This window comes from Alligator mississippiensis, chromosome 3, assembly GCF_030867095.1.
Source record: "Alligator mississippiensis isolate rAllMis1 chromosome 3, rAllMis1, whole genome shotgun sequence".
Taxonomy (NCBI): domain Eukaryota; kingdom Metazoa; phylum Chordata; order Crocodylia; family Alligatoridae; genus Alligator; species Alligator mississippiensis.
In genome coordinates this window covers 164,531,419-164,544,314 of record NC_081826.1, presented here as the reverse complement: position 1 = coordinate 164,544,314, position 12,896 = coordinate 164,531,419, and the positions used below count along the sequence as shown (strand labels likewise).

The following is a 12,896-nucleotide window of genomic DNA, read 5'->3' as shown; positions in this document are numbered from 1 at the left end:
AAAGAAAGGACCAGGCCTCTTGTAATGAAACTGATTTACTTCAGTTTTTCACCACCAGAGCATCTTGCTCCTGCAGGCAGTGAAATGGATGTAATTTATCCCCTCCTCCTTGTGGCATGAAGGGGGGTTGTCCAACCCCATGATAGCGTGTGCCGCCATTGCACACAGCCTACCATAAAGCCATGTCACCTGTCTTCCGGACTGAGTCTCCAATGTATCAACCAGTAATTCATCCCGAGTTTATCACATAAGCTTTGTTTTATCTCTTGACTGCACAACGATCACATTTCCTTGTTGTGCTTTTATTGAAATTTCGTTATCTAGACCCTGTTTACAAATGACATTATTTTAATTCATGCAAAAGTATCTTAGGGGTATGATGGCAGGATGCCTATTTAAATGTGTTCAGGAGACGGGAGCTCGCACATTAGCAAAGTGGGATTTGAAATTAGTTGATGGTTTACTTTATAATTTATGCCAAAGAACAAATGGAACTTGGCAGCTGTCCCTGGAAAGATATGTAGGACTTCTCTTAAGAATAATCCAGTGGTTTTCTGTATTCTAACACTAGCTATTAGCAATGGAAGGTAGCTTGAAGCAGTTTGGGAGAATACTTTGGAATGTCAATGTGCAAATAGGCCATATACCAATGTTCATATCGCTCTGTTTTCAATAACTGCACTCTAGAATCAAATTCTGAGAGATACCGGACATAAGCACCAAGGAGCGGATGTGACACAAACTGTTTGCCACTCTCCTTTGTATAGCTATGGAGAAATAGCAGTATAGACCCCAACAGGGTATGAGCATTTCCAGGCAGAGCCCAAAGCACCAGTAGTAGAGGTCAGAATTGTAGATGGGACACTGGAACTTGGCTTATCTCTATGGGGAACATAAATTAAGAACATTTTTGGCATAGTCTTCTAGTTTTTGTTTGTTTTTCTTTTTCATGGAAAACATCTAATAAAACACATGGTGGTGGGAAATAAAACCATAAGATGTAAAGAAGGTTGTACAGTGACAAAAACCCATAGTTAGAATTCACAATCTGGGAAGACAGGTGAAAGAATGAAGTGTCAGGAAGGAAAGGTGAATAGGTATGAGATGGTTGACACAGATGGTGGTCTTCATATTGGGAAGGAGCTTTTGCAAGATGTAATGTCTGAAACACTTGTCTTAGGATGCTTTTGGAAAGGGCCCTTAAAGGTGAGCTGTGGTGTATTGACTGCTGGGTGACAACTGAATGTGGTTAAAATGCTGCATAGAAGCCATTTGCATTGCAGGAAGATAAGTCTTACTTATCCCCCTCCAAACCTCAGAGCTATGTTGCAAATTCATGAGTGCCATCTACTGGCACATTATCTCTTACTATATATACAAGCCTCTCTCTTTGCACTCTCATGTCATGTGTTGCAGCTGCTTGAAAGCTCCTTTAAAAAACATGCACCTGTGTTGATTATTTATTTGAACTTAGAAAGGCCCTGTCTGCTCTGCTATATTTGCAGAACTGTTCAACAAAGCTTTATTCCAGGTGCACAAGGACCAAGACCGTGACTTCCTGTCATGTAGGTACCAGTCTCCTTGGCCCCTAACAGGTACACTTCCTGAAGGATGGCCACAACCTTGTCCCAAGTGTTTGCATTATAAACATTCCCCTTCCCCTGGAATTGTTGTGGAGCAGTAATCCTGCATCTGGTTCTGCAGTGTGCTAAACCAACATCTGCCTGAGGGCAATACATGCTTTTGTTTTGCCAAATTTAATCTCAGTTATAGTAAATGGTAATGATATGGTAAAACCCTCAGTCATCATGCCAATGGAAGAGCAGAGGCAGAGATCATTTAACTAAAAGTAGATGGGATCATGTCAATATTTTGATCTGATCTGTATCTCATACCCATCACCTTGCCATGTGAGTGCCACACAGAAAGTAAAACAGTTAATGCATTGGCCTCTCCTGCTCAGCCCAAGATAACCAGGCAGTTTTGGATAAGACATTATCTGAAAATGTTTTCACTCCTACCAGTTTAAAATACTTGTTCTTCACAAACAGCAGTGTTGCCTGCCTGTGGTTTCAACATATATTGGGGATGAATGGGTAGTAGTTGCATATATCTACACTCTCTATGAGAAAAACAGAAAGCATGTCCCTGGTCCGTATAGGTAGGGAGAGGTAGTTAGCCCTGTTAGCCTGAAGTCAGGCAGAATGATTGCATTGTGTAGGCTAACTACTGTAAATAGGAGATGTGTAAGCTTTAATAAGCAGCATCTGATGAAGTAAGCCGCTGCTTACAGACGCTTGTTGCACCTTTGATTTAGTGAGTAACTGGGCAGGTCTACGTGAGGTGCTTTACTGTGCAGTAAAAGGTCACCGTCTACATGTGTGTGGCAATTAGGGTACAGCTGACTAATTTACTGCACTGCCAAATAGTCCTGTCTGATAAAGGTCATATCCAGTAAATTAGTGTACTGAAACACACATGTAGATGGTGACATCAGGACTCAAACTGAGCTGGAGTATATTCAGTTGCATTAATTGCACGTGTAGATGTGCCCTATTAGGTTTAAATCTACCCTGCCTTCTGCCTGTTTATGCCGTCACCTAAGGAAATATTTTCAGATTATAGACCCAGATAACTAGTACCTCTTGCTCTGTGCATGGAACTCCAGTTTGTATCCGTGAGACTGATCCATGGCTCCCAATATGACACAGCCCTCCTTTTGGAGAAAAAACCCAAACCTAGTCCTAATCCTAGGAATTAGGCAGAACATTAAGATTTTAAAATAAATCAAATGTAGGATCTCTCAGTTTTGATGGTTTCTTAGTAACAATCCTGGCAAAACTGCTTGCTTCCTCCTCTAAACCACAAAAGATGTAATGCTTTTACCCCGGATGAAGTGGAGAATAACCATACTTCAGGACTCATATTTAGAACTAAAGTACTAGTAAATGGTACCTAGATACTGCCTTATTTGCTCTGCGGGCCTGGAGCATGCAGGTATGTTTGGCAGGCAATAAAAAATATCACTTTTAAAGATTATAATATGCTATAGCATTATAATATGCTATATTTATTGTCTGCCTTCTAGAAAGTTGGCAAGTTGGTTTGCTTCCTGGACTGGTATATTTCCAATATGATTTTGCAAGGTTCTTTAAGAAGTATTGTTCTTATTAGATTGCTATAAAGAGATTCAACCCAAATCGGAAAAGTTGACATTTTCAAAATGCTGCCCGATTTCTGGACTGGAGCATGCACGAAGCATGGGTGGGCTGGGCATGTGTAGACCTGGCCAAGAACATATCAGAAACATGGAACTTAAACTCTTAAATCACATAGGTGCTTTTACAAATTTTACCTGACAAGTCTGAAGTAGGGAAGGAGCCTACCCAATCAACCATGTCATTGCTATAGACTTCTGTCAGTGAATAAAGCGGTTCCTTATGCATTCTACCATGTTTTCCTGTATAATTTTATGCAACAAGAGATTGGTTCATCTGCTGACTGATGAACAAGTGTGGTATAGTCTTACAAATACATAAATACACTGATGTGAATACGATGTGAGGATGGTTCTAGCAAGGATGATTTGGCAATCTGTGTGGAAATAAAAATCAACTGACTTCATGTCTTGTTATACCACTGGGTATCTCCTAAGATGGTTGGTTGTAAAAAGAAAACAGCAGTTAAGCAAGTGCTTAACTTCAGCAATTTCCATGAGATTTAAGCAAGTGTTTAAGTTACAGCATATGCTTGAGACATGTGCTGTGAAGCCACTGAAGACAGTGGAAGTCTCTTCAGTGTCTCTTGATGAATACAGACAGGAAGACTCATGTTTAAGTTAAACATCTGCTTAATTGCGTTGTTGATTCCAGGCTTCAGTCTTTTCCAGTAGTGTCTTACTGTGCTAGATTGTTCTGATTGTTGGAATTAAAATAAGGGGTAGTAAACTGCCCTGGAAGAGGTCTACATGTGTGTCTGCTTGGGACCAAATTTACTCCTAATGGAAGCAGTTGAGACCAGGGATGGTCCTGCCCTGTTTTGCCCAACTGCAGCAGCCAGGGGGAGCACCAGGCTCCCTTGGGTGCCAGCTCGAGGCTGGCAGGGGACATGGGGCTGATCCCAATCCCCACATCGGGGAGAAAAGCTGTCCCGGAAGCCAGGACTGTTGCATCCCAGCTACATGGGGATTGGTTTGGGACCCAATCCCCATGTGGCCTGGAGAGGCGTCCCAACCTGGTGGGGATGCTGCCTGGCAGCCACGTGGGGATAGGGAGGGTTCCAATCCCCACATGGCTGCCAGGTGGGAATGCCTCTTCCAGCCACAGGGATCAGATCCCAACCCAGTCCCCACATAGCTGGGATGCAGCAGTCCCAGCTACTGGGACAGCTCTTCTGGCCATGTGGGGATCAGGATGGTTCTGATTCCCACATGGCAGGGAGACAGCTGCCCCTGCAGCTAGCACAGCTCCCCCCACATCAGGGTTTAGCAGTGGGCCCCCTACTGCCGGGGCTGACTGCAAGCAAATTGCCCCTGGTCAGCATGTACAGTTAATCTACTACCTGTATTTACAGGTAGTAGAAAACTGCACATTAGCCTAATTTACTGCACAGTAGCTGGTGACAGTTGCATGGTGATGCCTTACTGTGCAGTAGATTAGCCTACTGTGCAGTAAAGCATTGCCCACAGACTTTCAGAGAAGAGAGTTCTAGCTACTGTATCACCAGTGACATTACCATCAGTGTCTTGATTTCTTTTAACTGTTTCCTATGCAGTGATTCAACAAGTGCAACTGGATTTAGCCTGTGAAATGGTAGTCAAGGGGACTAATACCCAAGTTATTGTGCAAAGTGAGGAAAACATAATCCTACCTTCCAAACTGCATGCCCCAAACTGAGAGCAAACCCTGTTTAGAAAAAAAATACAATGGCTTCAAGGTCTGCTTTCAGATCAAAAGGAGAAAATCCATGTGTCTTCAGGTGTTGTTTATTTGTTTGTTATATAGTTGTAATATGTAGAAGTTCAGTAGTATTTAACCTCTAAATAGGTTGTGAGCTCTCTACTGTCACTGCATTCTGTGGTCTAGAAAACAGGTTCCCCAAATTTTGCCCTGAAGGACAATTTCAAAGGGGCAATCCTGGATGACAGGCTGCATCAGAGGGGCTTGCAGACCACATCTGGTCCTTGAGCCACATTTTGGGAATTCCTGCTCTGGAAACTGCCACGAACTTGAGAGGAAAAGGAGTGTGTACATAGAGTTAGGTTTTGCAGGAAGTGCATATTCAGCAAACACTTATTTAGGGTGTTTTGGTTCCTTCATATTTTGGAAACTACAAAAATGGATAGAGTTGCAGCAATAGTCTTATCTTCAAAACCTCCTCAGAACACATGTTGGTTGTGTCAGTCCATTGCAAGTTGTGGCTGGTTTGTTAGTTTTTGAGATCCCTCAGGAGATATTTAAATCCTTAGTGAAACCACTGTGTATTTTGGCAATCTGTGAAAGCTGGGATTTATCACTGACTTCCAGTGGGAATGGAGTTAGACTGGCACAGAGTGCTTTCATATATTTCACCACAAGTCTGTTAAGTGTGTTTCAATAAATAGCCTATCAGTAGTTCCACTAGCATCCAACCTGATGTTCACATAGATCCTGAGGATAAAAATATACTTTATGTAAGCACCTAGAAGTGATATTATTTGGCCACCCAAGTACAGACTGTTCCCAGGAGAAAGTCACGAGGACTATCTCTGGTAGTCAGGTAAGAGGGAGCTAGTGATAGAGAAGTAGGTCCTTTCCTGACAGAGTGTTTGTTAGTAGGGAAAGTTCAATGCAGACAAACGCAAGGTGTTACACCTCAGAAGGAATAATCAAGGGTACAAATATAATATAGGTGACACCTGGCTGGATGGCAGCACTATGGAAAAGGACTTGGGAGTCTTGATAGATCACAGACTCAATATGAGTATGCAGTGTGATGCAGCCACACAAAAGGTGAATGTGGTTTTGGGGTGCATCAACAGAAGTATCAGGCAAGACACGGGAGGATATAGTGCTTCTGCACTCAGCACTGGTTAGGCCTCATCTGTACTACTATGCGCAGTTCTGGGCTCCACATTTTAAAAAGGATGTGGAGAAGTTAGAAAGGGCCCAGAGGTGGGCAACAAAGATGATCAAGGCCTTGGAAAGCAAGTCATATGAGGAGAGGCTAAAGGAGCTAGGCATGCTCAGCTTGTAGAGAAGGTGCTTAAGGGGGCCATGATAGCAGTCTTCGAATACTTGAAGGGCTGCCATAAAGAAGGAAAAAAACACCTTTTCTCTCTTGCTGCAGAGAGGAGGACACAGTTGCAGGAACGTAAGTTTAGATTGGATATCTGTAGCTATGCCTATGTTCTATTATGGGTATTTTCCATGCTTCTGGGCTTTGCTGGCTGTTTCTGTACCTCCCCGCACTTTTCTATTACATATTGGGGTATTTTTAAGCCTTCCTAGAAGCATTGAGTGCTGGCTACAGCCAAGGCTAGGGACTTTGACTGGGGTATGCCAATGCTTCTGCAGGGACCAAAGCCAGAGATTTCTGGCTAAAGCATCTTGCCCATGTGCTCAGGGTCAGACTGATCACCATAGTTAGGGTCAGGAAATATTTTTACCTCATAGTCAGATTGGTATGGACTGTGAGGGTTTTTTCCTTCCTCTATAGTGGGGGGCATGGCCCTCTACCTGGGATCTCTTGACCTATATATTGACAGCATTTCATAGCAGGACACTGGCTGCTGTGGTTCCCCTGCTTTACCTATGGCAGGTTAGGGTGTTAGATCTGTGTTGTGTCAGGGTTGATGGTAGTCTTATGCAGAGTTTAAATTATGGTTTGTATGGGATAGTTTGGATAGGGATGATCCTGTCTCAGGCAGGGGGTTGGTCTAGGTGACCTCTGGAAATCCTTTCCAGCCCTTCTTTTCTATGGGCACATATCATAGAATTTGGTCACCTGCCATGGGCAGGAAGTTTTTGGGCTCAGATGAGCTCAACAAAGTGCTTGTCCAGTCTCATCTTGAACACCTCCAAGGGTGGCAACTGCACCACCTCTGCTGGGATTGTGTTCCAGATTCTGGGGACCTTTTCAGAGAAAGTGTTTTCTTATGTCCACCCTGAATTTACCTTTTATTAGTTTATGCCCGCTTGTCCTCATCCTCCTCTGAGGTGCCTTCCTAAAGAGCCACTCCCCCAGATCTTGATGCTCATCCCTGACATACTGGTAGGTGGCTATCAAGTCACCTCTCAGCCTTCTCTTACTGAGACTGAACAGGCCCAGTTTCCAGAGTCTTTTCTTATAGGGCCTATCCTCCAGGCCCCTAATCATATGGGTGGCCCTTCTTTGTACCCTCTCCAGCTTATCCACATCCTTCTTGAAGTGCGGTGCCCAGAACTGGACACAGTACTCCAGCTGTGGTCTCACCAACGCTGAATAGAGAGGGAGAATCACCTCCCTGGATTTGTTGGCAACACATCAGGTGATGCACAACACAGTTCTTTTTGCCCTTCTGGCAACCTCATTGCACTGTTGGCTCATGTTCATCTTCTGGTTTATTGTGACCGTGAGGTCCCATTCAGATGCTGTGTCAGCCAGTGGACCACCACCCATCGTGTAGTTATGGTGAAGGTCCTTCCTACCCAGATGAAGAATCCTGCACTTCTCCCTGTTAAACCTCATCTGATTCCGGTCAGCCCATAAATCCAGTCTGTCAAGGTTGGCCTGGATCTTTACCCTATCCTCTGATGTGCCCACATTTCCCCACAGGTTGGTCAGGCATGATCTACCCTTGACAAAGCCTTGCCAGTTGCTTCTTAGCACCCTTTTATTAGTAATTCAGTTATATATACATGTCTGATGCCTGCTCTGACACACATGAATTGGAATGCTCCAGCAGCCTTGGCATCATGTGTATTAAGTATCTCACATTTCAAAATGGTGGCAGGGGCACTTTAATTAAAGCACCCCCACCCCCATTTTGAAGCATGGAACATGGAATACAAGAGCCACTCTAATTAAAACACCCCTCCCCCTACCCTGGAGCACATGTAAAGATGCCCTATGATTCTATGAAAATATAAATGGTCCAGTGTAGAGTATGGTCCGTTGTCAACCAGGAAGCAGACCTGAACTTGATTCATCTGTCCCATGAGAAATGAAAAGGAAGAGGGCTCCCCCTTGCATATGCACTTATTATGGTCTCATTGGCGGGGTTTACACATGCTCCAGGGGTGGGTGCTTTAATAAGAGTGGCTCTGAGAGCTTCTCTAATTAAAGTGCCCGCAGCATCTTGTGTATCAGTGTCCTTGTGCTTCAAAATGGCAGCAGGGGACCTTTAACTAAAGCTCATTGAATGAGTTTTAGTTAAAACACTCTTGCTGCCATTCTGAAATGCAGAGATGCTGATACATGAGATATGTGCCTGGCTGGAGCATGCTAATTAGCATGAATTGAGCTAATTAGATTAATCAAGTCTGCTCCGGCAAGCTGTAATTACTGCGCTTCAGAGCAGCCTTCCCACACATGTATAAGCACCCATTGTTATTTAAGGAGGCTGGGACCTTCTTTTCTTCTTCTACTCATTTCTCACCCCATTTCAGGTATGCAGTTGTTCCTCATTCACTTGCCCACTGTGGACCTTCTTCTATTGAGGATAGGATGTCTGAGGAGGTTTGTGGTGCTGCTCCTGGAGCTCTCATTCTCCTTGTGCTCACTACCTGAGTGTGGCTCCCATTCCCTTCACCTGCCACCAGCTTGGTGTGCAAATAAGAGCAGCCTACTGGGGCTTACATGCCCTGGGCTGTTGAATTTACTGGCTTCAGGCCCATAAAATGTACACTTAAAGTATAGTGGAAGTAATAAAATTATAGTGTGATCATAAAAATGTATTACTCTTTCATAAGCGATATTAAGTGTCTGAATATCCATAAGATGGTCTTTCATCAATCTGCACCTTTCAGTTTCCTCCTATAATGCTGAGGAGAAATTTAGAAGTGAGTATTGACTATTTTTGCTGTCCTCTTTGGCTCGTGACATCTCTCATGCCTACCTGTCTTGGGCCTGATTCTGTACTGCCTTTTAGTGAGTGAAAAATAGGTGTGAAGCCCTGTAGGGGGAGTGGGCAGAGAATTCAGATCTATTTGCACAGCTATCTGTGACTGCAGAAGGTGAGTGCAGCCCTAAACTGGGTCATATATGTGACAGAGCATTTCTGTTTCTAGCTCTGAGATGATTCATACAGCACAGCCTTTGACCCGATTGTTTTTCCATACTGCTTTCCTCCTCCCTGACCCAATGAAGGGTCATCAGTTCTCCCCACCTCTGGAAAGCAATAGGTTCTGCATTACTCCATCCAGATCATTAACCATGTTTGGCAAAATATGTTTTAACTTTAGGACTATCTCATATTGATCCCATCCTGGAAACATTATTCTTTTTTTCTCAAGATCCAATAAATGTGCATTTAAGGGCTTCATGGGACTTCTCTATTACAGTGACTTCGTTTTTCAATATTCCACATGCTCTGTTAGCAATTCCAAGTTGCTGAAACCTGAATTAATCAAAGAGGTCAGTCAGGCTAAATTATTTTCATCCCTTGTTTGTTTGTCTTGTAGCATACTCGACTAAGCTCAACAAATTTCCTGTCTTTAACTTTGATGATGACCTCAAGTACCTGTGCATCAGTGCTGTGAGCCCAAACACTACGAAGGCCACCCTTTATGCTCTTAATGTGTGGAGATACTGGTGCATGACAAAAGGACTCAAGGACTACATGGACATCACAAAGGTAAGCAAGCACTTCTCAAAAGACTTGGTTAAACTATTAGACACGGGTCCCCTCTTTGCATCAACCTACTGCTTGAATGGGAAAGGCAGGGCTGGCTGAAGGTGGGAATATGATTCTATTTCATCCCACAGCCAGCTAGTTCCTTGGCATGAGCTTGTAACTTCTCTTTCCACCTAGAAGGTTGATTCGCTAACCAGGGAGTCTGGCTGCATAGAGAAAGCTCTGGTTGTGTCCCATTTTGCCCTGTTCTGCCCCCTAATGTGTCAGGACAGAGGCAGATTTCTTGTGCTGGTTTTATTTCTCAACACTAGGGGTCAAATCCGAAAAGGCATTTAGGCACCTGCCTCCTATTTTTTTAAATCAATGAACGTTTAGATACCTGAACAAGTGTTGGGTACCTAAATACCATTTTGCATCTACCCAAAGGTCCAGTCCAGCAAAGCACAGAAACATGGGCTTAAATGTAAGCCCAGAAGAATCCTCCCATATTTAATGACAAAGTTTACGGACGATACCAAATTATGGGGGAGTGTGGTCACGCTCGAGGACAGGCTGGCGATACAGGCTGGCTTGGACAGGCTCACGAGGTGGGCAGATCATAACCTGATGATGTCTAACACAGAGAAATGTAAAGTACTCCATCTGGGGAAAAATAATCCGCAACACACTTACAGGTTTAGCAGTGCTACACTTGCCAGCACCACAGCTGAAAGAAACCTGGGGGCCATGACCACAGAATGAATATGAGCCACCAATGCGATGCTATAGCTGGCAGAGCAAATCAAACACTGGCATGCATCTACCGATGCATCTCAAGCAAAGCTAAGGATGTCATTTTCCCTCTCTACTTGGCCTTGGTCAGACCACAGCTGGAGTACTGCATCCAGTTCTGGGCGCTGCACTTCAGGAAGGATATGGAGAAGCTTGAGAGAGTCCAAAGGAGGGCCACGCACATGATTAGAGGTCTGGAGAGCAGGGCATATGAGGAGAGGCTGAAAGAAATGGGACTGTTCAGCCTGGAGAAGAAGACTCAGAGGAGATTAGGTGGCAAACTATAAGTTGGGGCGTATATCGGGGCCTGGGGGAGCATCTGTTCACCAAGGTACCCCAGGGCAAGACAAGAAACAATGGGCACAAACAGATTGAAGATCGCTTCAGATAGGACAGAAGGAAAAACTTTACAATTCAAATACTGAGGGTCTGGAACAGACTTCCCCCAGAAGTGGTACAGTCACCTACCCTAGCAATCTTCAAAAAGTGTCTTGATGCCCACCTCACTGGGGTCATCTAACTCCAGTAGTCTTTCCTGCCCAAGTGCAGGGGGGGCTGAACCCGATGATATTGTAAGGTCCCTTCCAGCCCCTAACATTTATGAATATATGAATTTGTGAATGTCAGTCATATGTATGAGTGGTTTGCTGGACTGGGACGTAATGAAAACAAACAAACAAAATAAACCCATGTTACAGCTAATATAAAAACCATGGGACCATGGGAGGAGTTTTAAAGCAGCATCAGAGATATTATGAGGTTCAACCATGGGTGTATGTAGGATTTTAAAAAGGGTGATGTAGATGATGTGGTGCATCACAGAGCATTTTTCTCCAGTTAAAAAAAAAAAATGAGATGCTTTACTAATATGCTAGGGAGCAAGAGGTATATTATTCTATTTCAAATCAAAGCAAAAACAAATGCAACTTTATTGGAATGTGCATTAATTTGCTATTATGTATAAAAAACACAACAAACTAGGCAAAAATAATCAAAAGATGCTTACTTTTGTTAGTCCTGTAGTCATTAGAATTAAATGTATATCTCCCTGTCATATCCATAAAACAATATCTAGCCTTCTTGAGCATGCTTGTAGTGCATCCAATGCTTCACTTAAAGTTATTTCGAGACCTGAGTTAATGTTTCTTTAACCAGAGTTAAAAAACAGTTGGCAATGCTGTTGAATAGGAGCTACATTATCAGGAGCAGCTAACTGACAGCAGAATTTCCAAAGAAGGCTAGCTTGATTAGTGGAACATCCAGACCATTAAAAAAGAGAGGGTTGTTAATACCTGTGGAGTGAAGTGCTTAGAAGGAATCAGATAGATTCTAATGAGCTGTGATGGCCATTGACACCCTTACTGTTGCTTGACGAGAAATGCTGCTGCTGCTGCTGCCAGGCATTTGGTTTTAAACTTTGAGTAGGCTAGGAATCAAGGAGGAGGGGGGCAGTGGTGACACGTAGGGGTGCATGGGGGTGCACGCACACCCCCTGAAAGCACTGGTGCACCCCCTGACAGCCAGCACTCCCCAGTTAGGCAATGGGCAGCAGGGGCAGGTGGGAGCGCTGGTGCCCCCCCTGCGAGCGTGGGCCGGGGAGTGGGAGCTGCTTCCTGTGGCCAGATTGGCTGTGGGGGACCACCCCTCCTGGTCACTGACCGGTCTTTGGGGGGCATGTACCTCCCTGACTAAGGTGGCACCAGTTGCCCATGGGGGGGGTAAGGGGGACTGCATCCCCTCTAGATGTGCCCCTGGGTAGAAAGCCTATCTTACAGTAGCTGTGCCTTGACTATGGTAAAATGAGATCTTAGGGTGCTTTTGTTTGAGAGAAATTTGCTTGTGGTAATATGCTAAAGATTTCAGAAATGTCATGTGAGTCCAGGGAAGTCATTGGAATGCCACACACTGGTCACCTGGCTTTGCCCTGCGATGTCAGGGAATGTGTATTTTAAGGTTTGAAGGCTCCAACGTTAGGAAAGCTATTGCTTTTGGGCCTTGCCACTGTTTGTATAATAAGCAGCTGTGTTTGTGATGTGAACGTAGAAAGGATAACTTTGGAACAAAACCGACGTCTGCAAGTTAACAAATTAAAACAACAAGCATGACCTGCTGCAGCCAAATAAGTGCTTGTGATTGCAAATAAAGGTTGGGAATATTCCTTAATTCCCAGGTTCTGGGACTCAGAGGCAGTATTGTACAGCCCTTCTTCTGTTATTGGAACAGCTCATTATAACCAGCTTAATGCCTTCCTTTTAATTAAGAGATTTATGGAGTCTGTAAGTATATCTCAGTGGAAAGGAGAAATGGAAAG

General features: G+C 44.0%; 1 protein-coding gene across 2 annotated transcripts in view; it reads left to right on the top strand.

Annotated features, from left to right (window-relative positions):
* The window catches only part of KIAA1958 (KIAA1958 ortholog), a 172,291-nt gene that overhangs the window by 147,859 nt on the left and 11,536 nt on the right, over positions 1 to 12,896 (top strand). Inside the window, exon 4 of one of the 2 annotated variants that reach the window (XM_006278130.4) lies at positions 9,641 to 9,814. In XM_006278130.4, the coding sequence (XP_006278192.2) occupies positions 9,641 to 9,814 (174 nt within the window). The remainder of the gene's footprint in view (positions 1 to 9,640; positions 9,815 to 12,896) is intronic. The other variant, XM_019490720.2, reaches the window with a different exon arrangement.